Here is a 23,328-nt window from a genome sequence, read left to right as displayed (position 1 = left end):
GTACTGATTCATTTACTATTTGAGGTTGAGCTAGTTTAAGCAACTGTATATAAAAATAATGTCAATAACAATAGACACTTTATTGACAGGAATACGGTTAAACAGCTGTGGCAAGGATGACCCAGAAACTAAACCACCAACCCTCAGATACTGGGTGGTTTCTCAACCCACTGCCTCACAGTCACAACTGTGCGACAGGTCACATGTCAAAGTTTCCTTGAGCAAGACACTGAAGCCCAACTTAGTTGCTTTGGCCAGCTGCATAGCAGCTCCCACATTGGTGTTTGATTGTCAATGAGAAGCAGTTTAAAGTGATTTGAGTTCCAATAGTTAGAAAACTGCTATATAACAGCAGACCATTAAGGGAGATAATTTAGTCCAGTAGTTCCTAGTCTAAGTCAAAATATAAATTGGAGGAGATGAATTTTGGGAAAAGAAGAAAAAACACAATTTTGATGCACAAATCTGTTTACAGGTTTTGGACCTTTCTCAATATTCTGCAGATGTATGACATTTTAATTTTAATCCCTGATATGTTAGTATGCACTATAAAAGATCTATCGTGCCAAGCTGAATGTGGACTAATGCGTCTAATATAACATTAAAGACAGGATTAAAGTAAGCATTGGTTAGTTGAGGGATAAAGTACCTGAAGAAGTAAACTGAAGGGTCATTATTTTCTGTTGATTGCAACAGAAAGTAGAGTTTCTTTCAGGTTTGTGTCTTGTCATGTTTATTAGTGGATTTGACCATGTTGTTAATTTAACTGGACAGTAGTTTTAGCAGTGCACTGAACTTGCTGTTGATAATCTGTGGATTGAAGCTCCCCCACCTGTTCAACAACCATATTTCCATTTTAGTATTTGAACATCATGCACAAGTAAAAGGCTAAGTTATTTAATAAGATCCTATTGTATTTCATTCGTCCATATTTGACTCATTACTGATACAGTTACTACTTTTGAATAACTGTTGAAATTTCTTGGTGTGTATAGTTTTTTTACCTGTTGTCACACACATTGTAGTTTAAGTTTCTGTTGATTATTTACCTTTTCTTAATGTTGCAGTATTGTATAGTGCTGTGGTATTATGGTATGTTTCTGTATTTTCTTTATCTCTAGGGTGTCCAGAGACCCCAATTTTTGTCTTTGCATGGTATCTGAGGATAACTCCATTGCTGGATAGGATGGACTGTAGGTATAGTTAGAAAAAAGCAGGACATTAGTCCTTGAGCACCAGGATTGAGAACCACTGAATTAAAGTATTTCTTCAACCACTGCTGTACTATAACCACATAACATACTTTGGCCTAGACCCTGGATTTATTAAACATTTAAAAGTGGCACTTAAGAGCTCATATATTTGTGTGTCAAACATCAAAACCACTGTTGTTCCCTTGAGCAAGGCCGTTAAAGCAAACTGTTCGAGTGGTTAAAGATCATACTGTGGTCTTACTGGGCAGCTTATAGATTTGAATAAATGTATATATTTATATTTTTATATATGTGAAATGATGACATTTACAGGGGAGCTTCAGATTTTATATAATATTGGCAAGGTGGGCCGTTTGACTTTAAAATAAATCGGACGTGGTCCTCTGATATGTGCGCTGTGGCCTTGCAGCGCCACGCGGTGGACGGGCGTGGTAACAGCAGGTGCTCTGTGCGGAAGATGGCGACAGGGCTCCTTACGAGAGTCGGGGGTTTGGCTCGGGCCAAAAGCAGGGCCCGCTCGGTCGGACAGCTCGTCGTGTGGAGCAGGTGGGGCGGCGATTAGTGTTAAGGTGTCTCGTTTATCTGTGCGGACTTTGATTTGCGTTGTCAGTAGGTTTGTGTTGTGGCCCTGGACAAGTTAGCCGTCAGCTGCTAGCCAATCCTCAGTGGCCTTCAGCTTTAACTTAGACAGGTGCTGAAGGTGGCTAATGAAAGTCAAAGATTTTACTGCGTTTACCTACGGATACTGTGTTTATAAGCCAGTACTTTTAACTCCTGCACACATCAGTTTGACACTGTGGAGGAGCCACAGAGATGCACAGAGATTTTAAGCTCTAAGCATATATTGGGCTTTCACGTCTGTAAATTGAGGCGAAGGGTCGTTATGTGTCTGAAAAACACACATACACTGATAAAGATGATGGACTCGGGTAACAAGATAAGATGTTGGCCACAGCTTGAATAGATCACGGTACCTTCACTCATTAGTGCAGTTGTCCACGATGACATGATGTCTGTGTTTTTCAGGTGTTTGGCAACATCCTACAACAGAAACCGAGAGGACAGCTGGTTTAAATCACTGTTTGTGAGGAAAGTTGATCCCAGGAAAGATGCACACTCCAACCTACTGACCAAAAATGAGGAAAGTAACCTCTACAAAATTCAGTGTAAGTACCTTTTGCAGTATAATTCCTTTAAAAGAAAATTCACCATTCTAAAATTATAATAAGTTTTTTTTTTCCAGTTCACAATGTCAAGCCAGAGTGCCTGGATGCATACAACAAACTATGGCAAGTGTCATTCCATACTTTTGTTTGGGCAAAAGTATAAATACTATTTTAAATTGTACTTAGCCAAAAGTAGAAACAGCATTTGTAGTATGAGACCATAAGCACCTGTTGTAGAGTTGTTGTGAGTAAAAATCATCCTGAACAGTCTATATTCCTGTGAGGTGATTGACAAGCTAACCTGACTTCAGGCCTTCATAGATCATCCTTGCTTATACCTAAGATGACTAGAGGCCTGTCAGATTATCTTTGTGTCAGAGACCTGGTAGTAGACATAAAGATTTGCATACATTTAACAAGTATCCACTGCATACTGGATGTCACTGTTTTTACATAAATCACAGTGAGGATGTTTTGCCCTCCATCCATGCTGATAAGTACTACCCCTGTGAGCTGGTTGGGACCTGGAATACCTGGTATGGAGAACAAGACCAGGCTGGTAGGATTGCTAATATCAACACACAAATATCTGCAGTATAGCAGGCCTTACAGGCTCAAAACTAATTGTAAAACAATTATTTGGAGAAAATAAAGTAGTGATAATTCCACATACAGTTCTTGAAAACGTAAACTACAGTCCTACTTCCTGTTTTCCAGGCTCACTGTTTCTCATTCTTCTCATTTAACAAAGACATTATGCTACATACATTGTGCCATTCTTTCTTGTCCAGGATTACAATACATTATTGTTCAGGACAATAGTGTCTGAACAAACAGACGTATCCCTGAAGACAAACGTTATATCTAACTTAATCTGTACAGATTAAGAAACACTACTTGCAAATATCTTGTTCTCTTACCAGCTTAGGCTTTTCAGTTATGAAGAACTCACCATTATGTAGATTATTAATTTTGTAACATTTAGATTAAATATCAAATCCTCTCACAAAGTTAGAACAGTTATTTCAGAGATCATACATTTTCATATTAATATGATCCTGCTTGGAATCAGGGGGTCTTGCTGTAGTCTGTCTGATTTTTACATGCACTATATGTTTTTCCACAGTTCACCTGTGGCGTTACCGAGGTGGTTATCCAGCTCTAACAGAGGTGATGAACAAGCTGAAGCAGAACAAGGTAAAGACACCTCCACAAGCATCTTGTTAGTATTACACACCTGTATAATGCTGTGTTTTTCAGGTGTTTATCCTACAACAGAAACTGAGAGTGATTCTATGCTTAAGCTCTCAGTTGAAATAAAGCTTATAGATTGGTGTCTTTCCGTTGGCAGGAGTTCACGGCCTACAGGAAGGAGCGAGGTAAGATGCTGTTATCTCGCAGGAATCAGCTTCTTTTGGAGTTCAGCTTCTGGAATGAGCCCATTCCTCGAGAGGGCCCCAACATCTATGAGCTCAGGTCTTATCAGCTCAGGGTGAGAAGCAGAACGAGGGCCTGTCTTGTCATATGTGGTGCTGTAGATATACTAATCCAGTGCAATAGACTGGTACATCCCTAGTTTGATATAGAGGTGTAACAGCTTGCATTGACTTGATGTTGAGAATATGCAACCAAGGAATTTATGAAACAGTATAAGCAGTTGTAATCCAAATCTTCAGGGTAATGTTAAATGTATAACATGCAGTAAAGGGCAAAGATCTGTATGCTTTATACATTTTTATTTGGGCAAATTGGACTTTGCTTATCACAACTTAATAAAGTTAAAAGCTACCCAGTATTTAAAATGTTAACTTTTGAGCACCTTCACTGCAGCAGCTGAGGATTCATAGCTACTAAAGGTCACCTTCACAGTAGTTGTTGCCAAATGGATAAATGCAAGTGTTTCATTTTACACAGGTAACAATGTCCTATGTTAAACAGATGCTTTGCTTCTGTGAGCTCCAAATAGTGGTGTGATGATGCTGTTTTAGGAAGTTGCAGTAAGAGTTGCTCTTAAACAGGAACTATTTGTGCTATTTTTCCACTCTGTAAATAATTTCGGGACTCATAAATGAAAATGGCAATCGAGTGCCACCTGATTTTTGCCCACACCCACTGTTAAATTGAGAGCCGTCGTTGTCCAATATAATGCTCAGTATTCACTCCGCCAGCTGCAGATTTAAGTCATTCCCTCTGATCTGAAGGTCAAAACTGTCTCTAGGCCAGTGCTCCCAGTGACACATGATGAATGCAAGCTGTTATCTCTCATCACAGGGTGAGATTACATCTTAGAAACATCACAGTGTTTGTTATCTTAAGCACCAGAGGATGATTAAAGAAGCCTTTAGGTGTAATTATTAGTGCAACTTTATCTTCACTATGACAAAATCCCTGTGCTACATCTTTACCATTTATCTGTGTTAATATGTTAACTCTGGATTGAGGAATAAAGTGTGATATCCATCTCAGGTTTGAAAAGCTTAGAATTGTGTTCTATGGTAATAAAGAATATTATGTTTTCTTTCCCGCAGCCAGGAACCATGATCGAGTGGGGTAATTACTGGTAAGGCAGCCTGAATTAATTTGATTCACAGAGCTGTAGTTACAGAACAGTTGCATTTCATGTAACCTTCCTCATCATGCTGTCGTTAATCAGAGCTATTCCACAGAAATGACCTATTTTAAAGCTGTACTGTCATCCTCTTAAGCCAAGATTCAAATTCAAGTGGTATATTATGTTTATTACAAAGGGGTGTGCATGGAAATATGCACTGCATGGGTTCACTGAGTCGACAGGTCACTATCAGTTTCTTCAACACAATTGATTGTTTGATTACAACAGAAATGTGCATTTTTTTCTGATTCCTGTGTTGGTTTTTGACTCTTTGTTTGTTTTTCTTTTTTTCATTTCTTACAAATCCACTTGATGACATATTAGATCATCTTTCAGCTATAAAGGTCCCTAAAATGTGCATTTTTTCTTCCAGCTAAGAAATTGGTGGTTACTTCTAGTAATCATGTGCATGTACATTTATATGTAAAAATAAAAAATGCTCTGAGGTTTCATGTTTCCCACCTAAACATGTGATTTTAAATAATTAGAAGAAAACACTTAATATGTTATGTTTAGTCAGTTATTCCCTTTTCTCATGTTTCTCTTTGTTTACTTTAACTGCTTTTATTTGTATAAACGTTTAAAGTCTTGCAGATTATGCGGATAAAGCAATTTAAAGCAATTCAATAGAACAGGGAATCGGTAAACCTTTACTTCAAGTAAAGTCAAGAACTGAGGCTTTTAAGTTTTTATCCAGACAGTGATTGTGATTTGAATAAGTGTACTATGTTTACTTTGGGTGGAAAATGTAATGGACCCCTCAGCCCAGTCCACTCATTTCAGATATACTTGGCCAGTGTTAAGATTCATAAACATACATACAGTTACGCCCCCACTTCTTCTTGTTGGACATGACGTTGCAATGGATAATCATAGCTATGGAAGAAAGCTGTTGCACTTACATTAGGTTATGTTAAAAAAACAAACTAAGTCCTTTTGTGTAAATTCAAAACAGTCCAAAGTAAATTCAGAGATAATGTTGATGATATGCTCGTTTGAAGACTGGTCAAATATGTGAACGGGCTGGGTCTTGTTATGTCAGATGAAGCCATGGTGTTTTTGGCCGGTGTTGTGAGTAAAACTGTTCTTGTCTGCAGGGCCAGGGCCATTAGATACCGGCAGCAGAACAGAGAAGCTGTGGGAGGGTTTTTCTCACAGATCGGCAGCCTCTATATGGTTCACCACCTCTGGGGTACGAACAAATACCAACTTTTTGTTAATTTACATACTGATAGTGTCAGCATGTACTTTAGATTACTATTCTAGTGCTGATGTTGCCAGGTGCTCGACAGAAAATCAACTAAATGTAGCAGCCAAGGAGATTAATAAATAAAACCAAAATAGAACCAAACCAATTTGTTAGATGGCCACTAACATGACTCCAGATAATGTTTGATGTTGCTCTATGTCTGTTTGAATTGCTTTAACATGTCTTTAACATGTTTGTTCACATAAAATGTCACAATTTGTTTGCAGCTGAACTTTCCAGAAAATGTAGTAGTAATACTAAAGGCAAATGTTTAATGTTTCTGTCATGAAACAGGTTTTAAATACAGCAAGTGTGCTTACTGTAAACCGTATTAAATTAGTTTTATTTGTCGATTTCAGCGTACAGAGACCTTCAGTCCCGAGAAGACACGAGGAACGCTGTCTGGCAGCAAGAAGGCTGGCACGAGGTGGTGTATTACACAGGTGAGCAAGGAAAATCCTGTGGAACTTGTTCTGGGCTTACATATGCACTCTAGTCAACATAGCAAAATTTTAATGCTGAAAATGATGAACGGGTCAGAACACGTTGTATCGTAGCTTCATGTGTACAGGGCCATGTAGCTGCACACCGGTCACAATGCATATTCTGATTCCCGTCCACTGCTGATTGATAACTGGTGATTGCATGATGATTGAAGCTTTAGTTGCTTTTTAGACCCTGTTGAACTTATAATATCAAACAATATCAAACTATGATGACACGTTTATTATACTCTAAGTCTTTGATGTTCTACATTTCTCCAGTTCCTCTCATTCAGCATATGGATTCCAGGATTATGATCCCGACAAAGGCTTCACCGCTGCAGTGAAATTAGAAGTGAGCTGAAGCTGAAATCAAGTGGCACCATTTTCCAAGTTACATTGATCCGGGGCTTCATTTTTAGTGTTGACCTTCTGTCAGTGCTGCCAAACAACATCACTTCTCATGTTTTGTTTTTGCATCATTTCAAAGATGTTGGTAAAATAGAGAAGCCCATAATGCCTGTCATGTACAGTATCTGCAATTAAAATAGTCTAAGCCAATAACAGCCCTTGATGACACACAACTTTTTTTTTTTTTCGGGGTTCAGGACCAGAAAGAGTAAATTTGGCCAATTTAAACCTCCTGAATTTTGTTAAGTCCAAAGTTTGGTGCCACATTAAAACTGGTCCATGAGGAGAGCTCAAGTATAGAACCAACCAAAGTTACTTGAAAATACGGGCAGCTGTATTGTATGTGTAAGAACAGATAGTACAGATAAATTGTGTTGAAGCTCACTGCACAAAGCAGTAGCAATATATTTATTAAATGTACAATTAAAATACTTTGTCCATTTTACAGTGAGTGTGCTTACAAAGTGACACTTTGATGAGCCACATTGAGAAAAGTGAAAGAATATCTGTATTCTTTAAAAACTGCATTTTTGGGGGTTGTTTTTTTTTTCTTTTGTTTGGTATGTGACCAGGTGTAAAATTTAAATCTCAATTTTACATTCGAGGTCTGTTATAAGTCTAAAGTTTGTGTTTTGCAAACTTCTCATTTCATTAGCATTTTCTGGATATTCCGAGGTTCCTTTGTCACAGTGATGTTTCATGGTACTGTGTAAGTATGGCTTCTACTTTTACCTTGTGAAGACAGCATGCTCGATTTAAACAGTTTTTATCTTGCGTGTTTTAATGGACCATATCCTGTATAATAACTTCTTTAAAAAGAAAAAGCACCATCTGTCATTTGGCTGAGTTACTCTGGGACAGTTGTGCTACTGCTTACTGAAACATCAGATTTTATCGTTAAAGGATGTTAATCTTGTCTTTTTGTTTATCAGTTCATAACAAACAATGTACAGGGAAGAACAGCAACACACATTAAAGAAGTTCATACCTCTGACAGAATACTCTCATGTTTAATTTACAGGACTGAATTTCCGATGCCATTTGAAATGTTTGGGTTACAGATCTTATCACACGTACAGAATTAAAACATTTCTAATGGTAATTGCACATACAGTAATTTGAGGAGCTTGTATTAGCTTACCTAAAAGGTTATAAGCAAGAAAGTGCAAAAACACTAAATTTTCTTAGCCTTCACATAGGCTGTGTTTGGTTATTTCAAGTTCTAGTATAAAAATCAACAGGGTAACGTCCCCACAAAAGGTAAAATTGGTTTTGTTAGTGTAAACTCATTAATTATAAAAATCTATTGATAGTCTAAGGAAAAAGTTAAACTGGATAAAACCAGCGATAGCATCCTTAGGTGCAAATATACTGTAAAACATTAAAATTAGTAACAGTACTCTTAGCTTATTTAGATCTTCTCCAGTTCTTTTAACAGCTCCTCAAAGCTTGTCACATACCACGATGACCTCTCCTTAACCTGCGGCCTGATGACGTTGCCACCAAATCCAATGAAAGCGCTCTGAGGACAAAAGACAAGGCTGTAATTAAATTTGTGATCCAGTATTTTTATATGCTTAACTGTGTATTTAGGGTAACAATCAACTGACTATAAGATTTAAAACTGTGCACAAGTGAAACTAAGCTGTGGAGATTTGGTGTAAGACAAGCTTACGGCAGGAGGGCAGGCCTCTAGGTCAGTGGCTCCATCTCCAATCATTACCACAGTCTTGAAGCCATATTGTTCTTTCAGCATGCTGATCACCTTTCCTTTTCCACCACTCTCAGCTGTGGGCTGACTCTCGTCAAAACCAGCATACTCTCCTGGAAAACATGCCAGTCGTAAAATTTAAAATGCCCAAGACTAATTCACGTGAAGTAAGTTTTTTTTTTTTTTCTTTTTTTTTTTTTAAATCATCTTAAAGCTTGAAATAAATGATTTATTTTACATTATTAAGCAGAGGATTCAAATGATTTACAGGGCTAATACCAAATAATTTTGCTCATTTATTTTAGACAAACACACAATTATCCTTAAACACTCTCTCTTACCATTGAAGTAGAACTTGAGCCGGTTGGCATAGACATGATGCAGAGGTATGTTAAGCTGAGTGGCCACATGTTCGACAATGCAGCGGAAGCCGCCTGAAATGAGGAACACCTTTATGTTGCGCTGGTGTAGACGGTCCACAAGCTCCCTAAACAGATGCAAATGGACAACAACACATTAGGAGGATGCACTTAACACACACACACTCACACACACAAACTACTTAAAAAAGTTAGGGATATTCAACTTTCAGGTGAAATTTCAGAATGCACCTAAAATGCACCATAACCTTTATAGGTGAACTTAATTTGACCTTCACTAAACTTCTGAATGCAGGGTTCTCTAATAAGGCGGTTAACTGCAGAAATCACAGTGTGATTAATAGATCATGTCATGGATTATGTCTGATCCATGAACCGACCACTAAATGTCCTGGTTCAATGACAGTTTGTATTTAAACAGTGTTCTTCATCGTGCTGTTCACATTTTGACATCATGAGACCAAGACAACAACTAACAATTGACATGATATTGAGACGGTGACATTATTTGTTGTGGCGTACCCACAACTGTTGTTAGCTTTTGTTTCAATGAATAGTTTGAGATGAAGAGATTACCATTGCATGATATAATGTCACTGTTGTATGAACTTTTTACATTTTCCATAAATTTCACCCGAAAGTCAAATATCCCTGAATTTTTGTGAGTAGTAGATAGAAAGACATATACAAACTGGTGAAACTGTATATTGTAAAATTACAGATATTACATTAGCTTTTCTTGTGCAAGGTTAAAAGTCATTATGCTTTGTATTTGACATTTTCCCTCTCGTGTTTTTCTGTTTTCATAAATGGCCAAAACAGTTAAAATTGCTATGGCCAGATGCTTATTTACCACAAAGTCAGTGGTCAGTTCAGTTTGGACATTGAATCTCTGTGCACACCAGTATATCAGTATTGCATGTTGTAAAAGGGCCAGTGAATGATGAAACATACTGAAATGTCTACTCATTTACCTGATACCTGGAGTCAGCTGAGGTGGGTGGTCGGTTATTAGTTTGTTTACTTGTTCTCTTGAACATCGGATAATGGAGAGACGCTCAGTCAGGGCTGTTTTAAAGGTCATTGATCCGCCCATAGCTCTGCGAGTCCTAAAATGTGAAAGAAACACTTAGATTATTGTTAAGAACAAATCCAATAATATCAAAATGACGATGCACAATATAAGACCAGCACACATACATCTCGGTGACTGCATCTCCCACACCACAAAATTTGGCAAGTTCATCTATGCCTTCCTCTTTAATGACTGTGCTGTCCACATCAAAACAGACGGCTTCTGCTCTCCAGAAGAGTTCCTTTGTCTCTGAAAGAGATATCATCATGCTGGGGAAAGAAAGGCACAGTATGAGAAAAAAATGTACAACTAATGGCCTGGTAAATATTAGCAGCTTTTTCTTTGAAATCTATGGCTGCCCTTGGAGACGGTTTTAAAATCAGAATAAGGAAGAAAAAAAAACTCCTTTATCAGTGTATCTTTACTGACTCTTTACTGTATCTTATTAATCAGGAAACGTATCAATTGTCATTAAGGAATAAAAAGAAAAAGACACTGTGTTTTAGTTAAAGCAGTTTTGAAGAAGCCATTGAATACGGGCCATGTGGGTTTGTTTTTTTATCTGAAGCCTAAAATACAGCTATATAATCGAAAAAATATCAAAACAATTCAAGTGATGTTCAGGCAATGTACATTAAAAACGGATGATTTTTAAACTCAGATAGTTTAGTGCAACACTTTCGTTAGTACAGATGACAGGTTTCTGTTTTCATAACAACTGTGCAGCACACGATGAGCTTGTCGGTGGGTCAAGAAAAACTGCAGCCAAAGATGGCAAAAGAATCCCTGTATGCTTGGATCCCTTCGATCCAGCGGAGCACAGAAAAACATCCATCGGTTTAAATATCTATGTAAAAGCGTTTCTGCATCGGCGGGAATCAAATAAACACGTGTCCCGACTGTAGTGAGACAAAATGTGTTACATAAAGCAGCTTTCCTACCCAAACCATAGGAGACATCCTCGGCTCGTATTGCGTCACCCTCGGTAACTTGCACTACGGAGAAACGGGGCTGGCAGGGGGAGACCCCAAACAAATGGAAAGACAACGAAACTCGGTCAAACGAGCTCATTGTGTGTAATTGTAGCTCACTGCTGCAGGCGACCTGCACTAACGATTTCACGTTAGAACCGTTCGCCGGGTGTGAGCGGTTCTACCTGTCTGCTTCATTTGAGCGCTATGTAAAGGCTCTGAGCAAGAATGAGGAAGCAAAACCAGACTAATGTCTATGGGAAAAAAACACTAAATATGCATTTTAGTGTAAGGGGTTACTTACCGGTAGAAGCAGCGTTTATAAGGCACAAACAAGAGCTGCAGCATAGAATAAGCCCACTCCTTCAATGGGCTCACCGATGAGGAAGAGAAGTGCTGAGCGCAGACCAATCAGAGGGAAGCCGGTGAGAGACCACCCTCCACCCGGTGTTGACAGAGGCAGCGGTCACCTTCGGACTGCAGGAGCTGTCTTCGTATGGCAGGAAACCCTGCGCCATATCCTCGTCCCAGGAAGCTCAAGTTTATGACAGCTTACATACACGATGGCAGCTCGAGGTGGCTCAAACCAGCAACAATCACCGATGTTTAACATAGAACGGCCCAACACACAGATGAACATAAAAAAGAACTGTGTTAGAATTAATAATTGTTCATCTATCTGATCGGTCGGTTGGCTGGTCTGTCTGTCTGTTTAGTTAACTGATTGATTTGGGGGCACATTGATTTGGATGTTGTTTTAGACAAGATTATAGCATATGAAACAAATCCTAAAATTGATTGATGAGCCTCTAAAAATGAGCCTGTATGCTGTAACGTCTACAGCGCAATCAGACCAGAAGGTGGCAGCAATGAGTGCGAAGCTGTTTGAAAATGTCATAATAAACTAAAAGAAGAAGAAAGGGAACCCGACGAAGAAGACATTTTGTAGCCCGGGGTTGCAGCCTTGCTTGGTGGGAGTTGTAGACGTATGGAGCCAATAAATGTCGCTTTATATTTTTCAGCTTTACCTCATGTCGGTTGGAATGGGACGAGCAGTGGAAATGTGAGTTTATTTGACAGTTCACATGGTGTTTGATTAGCTTGTAGATATGAACGAAGATAACGTCGTTATATTTCCCCTGGGCCCGGAAGCATGTGGTTTAACACATGCAGTGATAACTCTGATTATTAAAAGTGCTCCTATAGAACTATTATTTACGGCACATCATTTGGTTGCTTGATGGCAAAGTGTTTTTATGTTGCTAATTAAACTGCATGACCCAGACCAGGTTGATTTCAAGAATGGCTCAAGTCCCCAATGTGCCAAGACTTTTTTGATCAGTTTTTAAGAATTCTGTTATTAGGTTATAATACTTCAAATGTAATGAAAACTGCGATTTGCTGGAAATGTGAGGGAATCATTCCTAATGTGTCGAAATTAATTATGTAAAATAATTGTACACCTCTGTTCTGTTACTAAAGCACATCATGACTTTGGACCACATGGCAGGATCACCAGCCTCATCAACATGAGGGATCTTCCATCTTGAATTACACGGATCATGTGGCAAAGGTGAGGAGGAGCAGATATTCATTCTGTCATTAGCCAAGCCACAAACGCATTTTCATCGAAATGTCAGGCAAATATTGCTATGAGAACACTGCAGGAACACATAATGGTTCTTATACTACATATTTACCCCTCTCTGGTCCGTATCTTAATAATTAATTGCTTAATTTTTTATGTGTTTTTATGGGCATTAGCTCGTATTTGGAGTTGCAGGTATTTATCAGCCACTTTGTCCAGCTCAACTACAACTTATTCAATGTCTCTCTCTCTGAGCTGCTTTGTTTTTTTTTTTGCAGACCACTGAATGATGTTTCAGACTGAAGATGATCTAATCAGAGCCAAGATGGGGATCGTTTATAGGTACCTCATACTTTAAAAGCAATCACAACATGTGTATTTTAATGCATGGCTGAATTCTGTTTTACTCTTGAAATAGTAAATGCAGTCAGACACCATGCTAAATGATTGTTTTCACATTCTGACCTAAAACCAGGAGAAGGGTGCTCCTTACATGCGTCATTCTTATGTCAGAGTGAATACAGAATTGTAATATCCTACAGGGGTGCAAATTGCAGCCTGTTAATAAGACCATTGTTTAAAGATTTGGATTACTTTATTTACTTAGCAATTAACCACAGTTGTATTCCTTTAGAAAGTAACTCTTAATTTCTTGTTTTTGTGGAACTGTACTAGATCACTAACATATTATTTGAGCAGACAAATTAATCTCATAGCTTCTTGTGGAATTCTTTTCTTCTAGCATGTGCTGAAATAAATATTTATGAAGAAGTGCAGTAATGCATACTTGCTGATCATCACAAACGGATCCAATGATACATGGCTTTTACAAATGATCCCCAGATGGTGGAGAATGGCCTGAGGGGGGTATGTTTGTACACTCAAATGACACACTACATAATTATTATTCCTATCACTGGGAAAACATCTGACTAAGGCATGGCTGAATTCTGTTCCAGCTGGTCTGTGGTGGAGACAGTCAGACACCATGCTAAAGCCTTCTTTCATTTCTAATGATGACTGGATGTGAGCCCTGATCCTCATCCAACTTTATAGAAATGAGTACAGTGATAACATTTGAATAATCAAAGATGCCTAAAGAAGATGATAACAATATGCAGTCAATTTAACTTGCAATGATTTTCTCTTTGCTTTTTTACCCATAGCTCCAAGAAGTAAAGGGACATTTGTTACAGAAACAAGCACTCCCATGTCCCTGGAGGACTTAATGTTAAAGATGTTGTGAATGTGAGTTTTACACACACTGTGGAAATAAATGCTTATAGACAATGGATTGTTACATTTCTACATTGCAGTTTAAGCAGAAAGACAAAAAGGCAAAGCAACACAAAATTGACCTGCTTTCCAATAAAAAAGACATCACTTTTAAATTAAGCACACTTTTTAATAAATAAATAAATAGCATACATTTTACAATGCTGTTATTGTTAAAACTGGAAGCTGTTACCAGCACAGTGACTTAGTTCAGTTACCGCCACCTTTTCACAGTTCTGATTTAAAAAAATAATAATGTTTGTTTCTCCAGGTCCTAATTTATACAACCAAAAGTTTTCAAGTTTGTTTGAGCACAGTCATTAAACTAATGATTGTTTCATTCAATATTACAATAATAACGTAATTAAAAGATCAAATGTCCACTTTGTTATATTGCATAGACTTAAAATGTCCCTTTGATAACGGATTGGCTGCTGGCTACATTTTCCATCACCTGAAGAGAAGCTCATTGCCACAAATTTAGTGTATATTTTAAACTTTTAACCTTTGACAGCATTAACAAAAAGTGACATCTCATTTGTAGGATGTTGCAGATTTCTTGTTGGCCACAGTTCTCGAGGTAAAACAATAGCACTGTAGTAATGAAAACGTCTTTTACTTAATGAGCAACATATGTTACCCACATGAAAGACATACTGTACATGCATCTTGTCTGATAGTTTACATCTTTTATAAGACATGGAAACTTATAAAACGCCACACAGCATACAACACTCATCTCTTTGAGCTCCAACAGACCTGCCCTAAGGTAAAAGTGCTTGTTACCAGATGTGGCGGATCGGCTCATCTGCTTCAGCAACTAAAGACAGCAGTATGGCCTTGGGAGTGTTCTCAAAAAGTGCTGCTCTGTTCTGGGTTTGGCCCTTCTTAACCCAGTGGCCGTAAATTTTAAATGCACATGCATCAATGAGTTTACGGATGGGCTTGACGGCGTACGGGTCACTCTTGATCACCTCCTTGGTGACAGGCTTAGCACGGCGGTAGCTGCAGTAGATCCTCATTGTGGCAAGCACAGTCATGCAAATGACCTGATTGAGAAAGTTTAGTGGAGGACACTGGTTAGTTTATACTGTGAAGTTCAAAAGAAATGAAACAGGCTAATCCATTTGTTTTTACTATACAATGAAAGCATTCAGGTTTAAAAAAAAAAGAGTTGAAACTTCAGCCTATTTGACGGTATTTATACCTCCATAGTCCACCTATTGCATTAAATTACCCATATTTAAATTCTTCCAAAAGTCGTGGTACATGTGCCTAACAAGTGTTGAGTCCTGTGAGATTGATTTTAAATAATAAATAGCTCTGACTTTAGGATTTTGCCTCGAGTTTGTCCTCTGAAGACTATTTGGTATTTCAAAAGAAAAGTCAACATACGGAAGAAAAGACTCATTTTCTTAAGTGAGAAAATTGAAAATCAATAAAAGGTATTTTGCAACCATTGGGTCAAAACAACAATTAGGAATGTCCTAATATATATATATAAACACCACTGGTGTACTGAGCAATAAACAAAGAACGGGTCGGTGAAGGAAAGCAACATAAACTGAAGGAGTCTGCTGTAAGAAGCCTGGAAAATGCGTCAAGAAACCCAACACTTTGGAGATGTCAGTGTCAGCTGAGTGATCTGAATCAAAGGTGGTGCGTTCTATCTATGTTTAAAGCATCAACATGTAGATACCATCAACAGACAGGTAATTCCAGTGAAACCAGAAAAACCTAATGTGTTTCCAAAGACTTAGTGGGAATTTTTGCAGACCATTTGACACATGACTTGCATTTAGTTAGTTGTTGACTGAAACTAAGGAAACAAGATAAACAGGTTTCCTTAAGTGTTCCTTAAGCTTAATCTCACCTTGAACCGCCTGTAAGGACTGAACTGCCGTACTTCATCCACCACATATTGGGAAAAGAACGAGTGGCTGAGAGCTTCTGTAGCTGTGTAGCGATGCTTTGGATCCACCACCAGCATCCGAGAGATCTGAGGAAACACGTTTTAGATGTGTTGCGGCCATCAAATTCTAAGTGATCTAATATTTTCCATAAAATGGTAGAATTTCTCAGTTTCACCATCTGCATCATTTTATTGTGAATAAAATATGGGTTGATGAGATTTGCAAATCGTTGCATTCTGTTTTTATATAGGTTTTACACATCGTCCCAACTTCTTTGGAATTGGGGTCGTAGAATTATTGTTTAAAGCTTCAGATTTGAGAGGTTTTGAGGTCCCAACAACCAGTAAAAGCTGACGTAACAAACAAAAGCCTACCAAATCCTTCACGGTGTCTGACTGGTCATCCCATTCTGGAGAGGAGAAGTCGTAGGTCCCAGCCAAAATCATACGAAGCATTAGCATCTGCTTTCTGTGCCAGAAAGGTGGAGATCCTGCAAGCAACGTGTACATGATCACCCCTGCACTCCATCTGCAAACATGAGCCAGAAGACAATTGGGCTTAAAGGGTTTGTTTACAGTGTGTTGTAACCTAAAGATCAAATCAGACTGATCACATGAAAGAAGACATTAGTCAAGATAACAAACAACGGGCAGTGGAAGTGTGAGTTTGTGCACTGTAAATACAATATAACTCACACTGTAGGAATGAGCCATTATTGTTCAAAAATATTTGCAAAACATTTTATTATTGCCTGTTGGAAATTCTATTTATATATGATGTGTGATTTTAGGCTCTGGACACTCACATGTCCACAGCCGTATCATATCCTGCATGTCCAGCGTCCATGGAGCACTCAATGATCTCAGGAGCAAGGTAACCAGGGGTCCCACACACCTCTGCATTACAGACAGACATGTCAAAATAATATCTGCCATTTACAATAAAAACACTTTTTTGGGGAGGAGTTGGCTTTGTTCCACATTTTAAGTGTTTTAAATATGTTTTACACTTTATGATTTGTTGCTCTGGTACTGTGGATATGGAAGTAATCCACCATGTTCATGCACAGCTCCATTAGACATTGGAGTCTCCAGTTCCTACTGCTAATGATCTGATGCTTTTTGAAAGGTCGGTGTACTCCGAGTGTCTGGGAGTACAGTAAATAAATCTCAGTGTCCTGTTGCATCTTAACCTTTGTAAATAGAAGGGAGCATGTTGTGCAACGAGACCCAGATTCTCTGTCGACCACCAGCAGCTGGTGTCCTGAAAGTTGGGCTGAGAGTTTTAAGCCACTTTTGGACCATGTAGAAACAAACTTGTCTTTGTTGCATTTACTTTAAATGTAGTAAGCATTCAAATGTAAAATTGAAATAATATTTGCTTGTGGTTTTCTGCGCAACCTTTGAGCTTCTGGCCTGAGTTGATTTGCACAGCGAAGCCAAAGTCTGTGAGTTTGATGTTCATCTGGTCGTCTAAAAGGATGTTCTCGGGTTTCAGGTCCCGGTGGACAATGTTCTGGGAGTGGAGAAACTGGACCACCTCCAACAGAGCACGCATGATCTTCCTAAAGCCAACATGCAAAAACTCTTATATGAGTGATTTCTTTTTTTCTTTTTGCCCATGTTAGATCGTTAAATTTTGCAACAATACACTCACTGACCTGGTTTCCTTCTCACTCAGAGTCACTTTTTCTGTGAGGTAGTCAAAAAGTTCTCCTCTCTTCATCCTGGGAAAAGGCAAAAAAGTTTTTGAACAGTTCCTGCTTTCTTAAACAAGTAGGAGGTTCAAGCAAGTGAAAATTTCTTTTTTACTGAGGAACACCTACAGGTCAAACACCAGGAAGAAGAAGGCATTGGATTCAAAGCTGTCTTTAAGCTGTACTGGACGAGAGAGATAAATAGATCATTTGTAGATCATTTGCAAAGGCTTCACAACTGGCCTCTTCAGCAGCGCAAAGGCCAACTCTCATTTTTTGTGAGAAGCTGTTAGTTTTGTAAGACTAGTGTTGTTTCAAAAAAAATAAGTGAATTGTTTTATTAAAGTTCCACAGTCGTAATCTGTCAGCGCAATATACTTACTGATGTTTTCCTGTCCGCAGACTTTTTTGAGGATGTCGATCTCCTTCACCGTGGCCTCTCTGATCTCCTTAATCTCCTGCGGGCTCATCTTGTCTGAGGGCGTGATGTCTATGATCTTCACAGCATACTCCTGAGATGTCCGCTTGTCAATGCAGCGGCGCACCACACTGCTCACACCCCTGAGGAGTAGAGGGACACATCGGCCTTTATCTCTACAGCTTCATTAGTTTGGTTATTTTTTTAAACGTTGTGTTTGACCAGTTGGACTCGAAGAAAACACATTTGTGGGTTTGAGTCAGCAGCGTTTCTTTCTTCACGAATCCCATTTTATCTCTTTTTATTCTGTTTCATCTACACTCAAACATGTCCTATTTAAAATGGAAGAATGTGTCCTTTAGAGTTACAATCATTTATTCATACACCACTGGCTCAGCCAAACGGCCTTTCACCTCCCTGGTTAGTGAAGCTGACTGTGACATGCAAACAATATTAGCAGCTGAACACAATGTCCACATCCTGTGACCTTATTACCTACATGTGAGAAAGGGAGTGAAATTGCGTAACTTTGCCAGCCAGTCCTGGGCAACTCGCAACACTAAACCCTTTGTCCAAAAAGATGCTGCAGTTAATGAACACTGCTGCTTATGTAAAAGCACCACCGTCTGACAGATGGTGAGGAATGACAATGAGCAGGCTCTGGCACTGCTGACAGTCTCGGGGACTTCTGGGAAACCATTTTGCACTGTCCACACTGACAGTGATAGGTGTTCAAACTGAAATCTGCATCAAATAGCATCACACGTGTTGAGCTGTATCATTAAGCACTTTGCATCTTGGAAACCAAAATAGAAGTGGTTTTTAAACCAACAAATATAACATAGGCCAGTAGTACACAACTTTTTTGCCCTATGGATCCTTAAAGAAACATTGCAATTCACATTCTTAGGAAAATGTGCTTCGGACTTACTAGAAGGTGGTATTTTTCTTGTTGTATTAGAGCGGTTTTAGTAAAGCTGTCCAGTAAATTACAAAAACAAAAAAGCAAAGAATGAAGGAATCTCATAACTCCTCATATTGATAGCCCCGGGTGGCAGACTCCTGTTGCAGGCTGTGTTATAATGTCTGTTGAGCAACGTACCTTCCCAGAATCTCCTTGGGCTCATACTTGTCATAGAACTCCTGGGCTCCCACCCAGTCAGGGATCTCCTCTTCTTTGGTCATGATGGAGTGATGCTGGATCACCACCAACAGTACAGAGCTGATCTCCTCTTCAAGCTCACAACAGGCTGCTGACAGAAAACATTACTTACACAAGATGGGTTTTGCTATGACAAGTTGGTCAGAGTTGCCAAGGTACTGCTACAAAATCCATCCAATGCCATTTTAATGACATACCTTCAATAAATGAGTATAACATCCTTTATGCAGAGAAGCCAAGAAGTTGCAGCTCCTCCAATGAAAAAAATTGCTGCTTCTCTTGTAAATAAAATATTTTGGGTGACTTCAAGATTTCACCTTTAGCTCCAACAAATTTTATTACTTTTTAAACTATTTTTGACCTTTTAAACACTCAGTAATTCAATAAACAAATTTCAGGCTAACTGATAATAAAATTAAACTGCAGCCCCAACTACCCATTTATTTAAGTAAGCTTTACAACAACAAATATGGTTTGTGTGTATTTTTGTTTTACATTTTTAAACTCTAACATTTTAAAGTTTGTATTAGCTCTAACATATGACCCTATTTATTGGAGTTTAAAAAAGTCTCTGCAATGCAGCGTAATACACACGTGAAGGAGAATACATGAAAATACTCATATTTCAGAATTGGAACCATTGCTAAAAACAGAGCAGTCTCCTCTTAGCTCACACTGTCACACTACAGTATATTAACTTATTTTCAAATATCAGAAGGCAGATTTCTCCCAGCTAAAGTCTGACTGACACAAAAACAAACTTCATTGCTTCTAGATGTAGTGTACAGATTAAAACCACTCTGAGATGGTTTCTACTAAAATAGAGATGCATTAAGGGCAGGTTTACTACAGACTGAACCTATTACAACACATTAACTTTTAGTTTTTTGTTAATGTCATACTCTACATTTCCCATGGTGTGTACTAATAACGCAATAGTCCAGTGTGTGAACTGGATCTCCCCCATCCTCTGTCACCATTTGACCTTTTGTCGTCTCCAAATAACTGATCTAAAAAAGAAAAATACTCGGTACTCACCGTATCTGGTACCAGTCAGTGGCTGTTGTGAAGGCTATTCGTCATTATTGTTCGTTTAGAAACTGTGAAAGGAAGAACAAAGCGATCCAGTGAAACGCCGGTGCTGTCGCAGCTTTGTGGGGCCACTCCTGCCTTGCAAAGGGTGCGATCTAATGTCAGACGCCAAAAATAAATGTTTGCTTCTGCAGCAGCAGCCCAGTCTGAGCCCGTTTCCGCACGAGACACCAGATCCAAGGAACATCCCTGCAGCTCCGGCTCCCAGTAAGACTCAGAGATTGTCCCATATTGTTTCACATAAAGCGTTTAGTTTGTGGATATGCTATGAGGTTAGAATGACATGACAGGTGCTGGTCCCATTTGTTGTCTCTGCTTCTTGGCTCCTTAAGTCTAACTGAAGAAACCCCTTGTAAAAATAGAAATGTTTCTTTGGGACAACTGGGAATGCAGTCAAATAAAACAACTGTGTGTTCACGATCAGGGTACTTTATTGTTTTCAAACCTAAACATGTTACAAGCAAAATGTGGAAATCTATCATCCAGAATATGGAAACGTGTCAAAGTTTACAAATTATTATAATCTATGAATGCAGTTCACTTTGAAATATATGGGAGAAATTTTAAATAAACTACAGGAAAACAACTAAAATCAACTCAAACACCAAAATATATAAACATTATTTATAAGACTAGTTTTACAAGCTCTGGACGACTCTCCTGAGAAATTAATATAGTTACACTATCTCATGATGATTTACTGTCAGATTAAAGCAAGGTTTTTGATCTTTTGAGAGTCACACCCTTAAATTATTCAGCATGACTGATTCCCAGGTGTTTGTCTCTGTCTCATTACAGACCTGTGGGGAAAAGAAAAGTTTAATTAGACATGATACATACTGTACACAAAATAAAGCTTTTTATGTTAAGCATTCAGGGAACCTTTAAAGCTACTGCCCCTTATGCTCACACTGGACATTGCAGCACCTTTTGGCAATAATTTCTCAACAACGAACCCCCTACGCAAATTCTCGTTTGTCCATTTTAACCAGATTGAAAAATCAAAAACTAAAACTGCACAAGTGATATTATTGCATGTGGTCAAAGATTATACAGTTGGACTGCCAGACATATTAATATTTTATAAATCCTTTTATACAAATAGCCAGTTTTCACTCACCATTAGCAAACTTGCACTGTTTGAGCACCTCACTGAAGCCCTCACAGAGTTTCAGGTCGCTCTGGTTTTGGGCACACTCGATGAACTGTTTGAGCTCATAAGAGCAGGCCTGCTGCTGCTGAGGGGCCCCCTGCTGGTACATGGGCTGAGTCTGGTATGGTTCCTGACAGACAAGGCAGATGACATGATTATTCACACAACAACATATGTTCACAGCTTATTTCACGTGTGCGGACATTACCACCAGTAACAGTCTGAAAGAAAGCAAGCTGACCTACTTAAACAGTGAACACAATAGTTGCAATTATTTTGACTTTGACTAGTTATTATTATTTGATTTGATTATTATTATTATTGACTGTTATTTATTCAGTTATTACAGTGTATTTAATTCCATGCCCCGATCTATGGGTGACAGCACAAGTCTTATTTCATCATTGCTTTGCCAAACACACAAACTTTTTGGTACTCACAGCCTACCTACTGTTCCATGTACCAGACACTAATCTGCCCTGGTGCTATTCCAGTTTGTATGAGTGGCTAAATCTTCATTTACCTGGTACGTGACGTCAGCCCTGGCAGGCTCTGAGCGATCGCCGCTGAAGCCTCCAGTCATGGCGTGTCCGATGGTGTGTCCCACTGCAGACCCCACTGCCACTCCAGCAGCTGTAGTCGCCATTTGAGCAAACATACCTGGCTGCCTAGGTGCTGGGGCTGGAGCACCCACAGCAGATGGAGGGGCCTGCATTGGAACTGGAGCATGGGAGGGAGGGGGTGCAGCCCTGGCCATAGGTGGTGGGGATGGTGGTGCCCGCCTGTCAAAACAATATAAGCACTATGTAAACAATAAAACCACTTCGACATATAGCCAGGACTGGGGATCGAACCACTGACCCTGTGGTCCGTTGATGACTGCCTTACCAACAATTTTCTGTTGTTCGTAAATAAACATTTGAGACAAGTGAGGCATTTAAGCTACATAACGTTAGCTGTTTTAAACTGAGTAAACTGCCTATTGCTGTTGGCCTGAGGGCTTAGCAAAACAAAAAATAAGCTTCCTTGTAGCTGTATGTTAAAGTAAAACAGTCCCAAGTTAGTTGCTTGTAGTTTTCTGGAACCTCACACTCTATAACATTGCATTTTGGCATAACCACAACACTGCAGATTAAACACTGCCACGTTTATCGCTATTATTGCATTATTACACCACTTCGCTAGTAAAAGCGAAACATTTATAAAAAAATAAACGTTATAAGTTTTTTTTTAAGGTGATAATCGTTGGTAATTTATTTTAAACCTCTGGCTAACACGCAGTGCTCTAACGTTACCTGAAGCTGCTAGCATGTAGGCTAACACACCACCATCACTGCGTTTTAACTTTAAAAATGTAATTAAACGTTACATATTAAATGTCACCTGGCTGGAGGAGCCATCCTGGATGTTCGGCTTCTGCTTCCTCGCGGCATGTTTAACAATATATTAATGCGTTTATTATAAAAACAAAAGACAAACACTTAAGTTGGTGTCACGCTTGCAGTTACTCGCCGACCTTTGCTTCGTCCGGAACGTTCTGTGTTACATCATTTGTCTCCCGGGTGACTTCCGGTGTGACAAAAACAACGGGCGGTCTTACATCATCTTCAGGCGTTTCACATATATAACTACGTGTCTGGACTTTTATTTCATACTAAACGTCATTGTCCACTTCTCTCAAGCGTTTTCCTAAAATTACACTGAAACTATTTTTAAAAAGTCACATTTGTTTCTGCTGCTTCAAAAGAAAAAAATTTTGCT

General features: G+C 38.9%; 4 protein-coding genes, 1 long non-coding RNA gene and 2 other non-coding genes across 14 annotated transcripts; 4 read left to right on the top strand and 3 right to left on the bottom strand.

The window, feature by feature from the left end:
- Positions 1-1,622: 1,622 nt before the first annotated feature.
- nipsnap2 (nipsnap homolog 2) lies at positions 1,623-7,957 on the top strand. 2 transcript variants are annotated; one of them, XM_067506477.1, is made up of 10 exons: positions 1,623-1,760; positions 2,241-2,380; positions 2,458-2,503; positions 2,845-2,939; positions 3,507-3,577; positions 3,732-3,872; positions 4,909-4,940; positions 6,089-6,183; positions 6,600-6,683; positions 7,005-7,957. In XM_067506477.1, the coding sequence occupies exons 1-10, from the start codon at positions 1,672-1,674 to the stop codon at positions 7,067-7,069; spliced, it is 858 nt and encodes a 285-aa protein (XP_067362578.1). In that variant the 5' UTR covers positions 1,623-1,671; the 3' UTR covers positions 7,070-7,957. The 2 variants fall into 2 exon arrangements, with proteins under 2 accessions (XP_067362578.1, XP_067362579.1); XM_067506478.1 differs by lacking the exon at positions 6,089-6,183.
- Positions 7,958-8,124: 167 nt separating this feature from the next.
- On the bottom strand, positions 8,125-11,734 carry psph (phosphoserine phosphatase). 2 transcript variants are annotated; one of them, XM_067506479.1, is made up of 6 exons: positions 11,575-11,734; positions 10,425-10,568; positions 10,199-10,333; positions 9,186-9,331; positions 8,809-8,957; positions 8,125-8,655 (listed from the first exon to the last, which is right to left on the bottom strand). In XM_067506479.1, exons 1-6 carry the CDS (start codon positions 11,616-11,618, stop codon positions 8,545-8,547), a joined length of 729 nt encoding a protein of 242 aa, XP_067362580.1. In that variant the 5' UTR covers positions 11,619-11,734; the 3' UTR covers positions 8,125-8,544. The 2 variants fall into 2 exon arrangements, with proteins under 2 accessions (XP_067362580.1, XP_067362581.1); XM_067506480.1 differs by lacking the exon at positions 11,575-11,734 and adding an exon at positions 11,241-11,449.
- A 127-nt stretch (positions 11,735-11,861) lies between these two features.
- On the top strand, positions 11,862-18,280 carry LOC137128456 (uncharacterized). 6 transcript variants are annotated; one of them, XR_010914574.1, is made up of 7 exons: positions 11,862-12,333; positions 12,753-12,843; positions 13,137-13,200; positions 13,601-13,725; positions 13,818-13,920; positions 14,025-14,106; positions 18,145-18,280. It is a non-coding gene; the product is annotated as an uncharacterized lncRNA (long non-coding RNA). The 6 variants fall into 6 exon arrangements; XR_010914570.1 differs by having other exon boundaries at positions 12,164-12,333; positions 13,818-14,106; XR_010914572.1 differs by lacking the exon at positions 18,145-18,280 and having other exon boundaries at positions 12,171-12,333; positions 14,025-14,150.
- On the top strand, positions 13,244-13,384 carry LOC137129593 (small nucleolar RNA SNORA15). The gene has a single exon (XR_010914751.1). It is a non-coding gene; the product is annotated as a small nucleolar RNA SNORA15 (small nucleolar RNA).
- LOC137129594 (small nucleolar RNA SNORA15) lies at positions 13,796-13,928 on the top strand. The gene has a single exon (XR_010914752.1). It is a non-coding gene; the product is annotated as a small nucleolar RNA SNORA15 (small nucleolar RNA).
- Positions 14,250-20,678, bottom strand: phkg1a (phosphorylase kinase, gamma 1a (muscle)). Its single transcript, XM_067506475.1, has 10 exons — positions 20,361-20,678; positions 19,263-19,410; positions 18,125-18,303; positions 17,872-17,926; positions 17,707-17,772; positions 17,447-17,610; positions 16,852-16,942; positions 16,421-16,574; positions 16,007-16,132; positions 14,250-15,182 (listed from the first exon to the last, which is right to left on the bottom strand). The coding sequence occupies exons 2-10, from the start codon at positions 19,343-19,345 to the stop codon at positions 14,916-14,918; spliced, it is 1,185 nt and encodes a 394-aa protein (XP_067362576.1). The 5' UTR covers positions 19,346-19,410; positions 20,361-20,678; the 3' UTR covers positions 14,250-14,915.
- A 149-nt stretch (positions 20,679-20,827) lies between these two features.
- chchd2 (coiled-coil-helix-coiled-coil-helix domain containing 2) lies at positions 20,828-23,122 on the bottom strand. Its single transcript, XM_067506481.1, has 4 exons — positions 22,951-23,122; positions 22,091-22,349; positions 21,535-21,697; positions 20,828-21,214 (listed from the first exon to the last, which is right to left on the bottom strand). Exons 1-4 carry the CDS (start codon positions 22,998-23,000, stop codon positions 21,207-21,209), a joined length of 480 nt encoding a protein of 159 aa, XP_067362582.1. The 5' UTR covers positions 23,001-23,122; the 3' UTR covers positions 20,828-21,206.
- Between the last annotated feature and the right edge of the window lie 206 nt (positions 23,123-23,328).

This window comes from Channa argus, chromosome 6 (assembly GCF_033026475.1).
Source record: "Channa argus isolate prfri chromosome 6, Channa argus male v1.0, whole genome shotgun sequence".
In the NCBI taxonomy this organism is placed as follows: domain Eukaryota; kingdom Metazoa; phylum Chordata; class Actinopteri; order Anabantiformes; family Channidae; genus Channa; species Channa argus.
This window is presented reverse-complemented; position numbering and strand designations above follow the sequence as displayed.

What these genes read in the sequence shown, in the direction of transcription:
- nipsnap2 (XM_067506477.1), top strand. Translation starts at nt 1,672, where the DNA reads ATGGCGACAGGGCTCCTTACGAGAGTCGGGGGTTTGGCTCGGGCCAAA. An exon ending in TAACCTCTACAAAATTCAGT is followed by an intron (nt 2,381 to 2,457) that starts GTAAGTACCTTT and finishes TTTTTTTTCCAG; the next exon opens with TTCACAATGTCAAGCCAGAG. An exon ending in TCAGGTCTTATCAGCTCAGG is followed by an intron (nt 3,873 to 4,908) that starts GTGAGAAGCAGA and finishes TCTTTCCCGCAG; the next exon opens with CCAGGAACCATGATCGAGTG.
- psph (XM_067506479.1), bottom strand. Translation starts at nt 11,618, where the DNA reads ATGCTGCAGCTCTTGTTTGTGCCTTATAAACGCTGCTTCTACCG. An exon ending in TATAAACGCTGCTTCTACCG is followed by an intron (nt 10,569 to 11,574) that starts GTAAGTAACCCC and finishes TTCTTTCCCCAG; the next exon opens with CATGATGATATCTCTTTCAG. An exon ending in TAGAGGCCTGCCCTCCTGCC is followed by an intron (nt 8,656 to 8,808) that starts GTAAGCTTGTCT and finishes TTTTGTCCTCAG; the next exon opens with AGCGCTTTCATTGGATTTGG.
- phkg1a (XM_067506475.1), bottom strand. Translation starts at nt 19,345, where the DNA reads ATGACCAAAGAAGAGGAGATCCCTGACTGGGTGGGAGCCCAGGAGTTC. An exon ending in CTGAGTGAGAAGGAAACCAG is followed by an intron (nt 17,611 to 17,706) that starts GTCAGTGAGTGT and finishes TGTTGGCTTTAG; the next exon opens with GAAGATCATGCGTGCTCTGT. An exon ending in CTCAGGCCAGAAGCTCAAAG is followed by an intron (nt 16,943 to 17,446) that starts GTTGCGCAGAAA and finishes TCTGTAATGCAG; the next exon opens with AGGTGTGTGGGACCCCTGGT.
- chchd2 (XM_067506481.1), bottom strand. Translation starts at nt 23,000, where the DNA reads ATGCCGCGAGGAAGCAGAAGCCGAACATCCAGGATGGCTCCTCCAGCC. An exon ending in AGGATGGCTCCTCCAGCCAG is followed by an intron (nt 22,350 to 22,950) that starts GTGACATTTAAT and finishes TTGTTTTGACAG; the next exon opens with GCGGGCACCACCATCCCCAC. An exon ending in GGGCTGACGTCACGTACCAG is followed by an intron (nt 21,698 to 22,090) that starts GTAAATGAAGAT and finishes CTTGTCTGTCAG; the next exon opens with GAACCATACCAGACTCAGCC.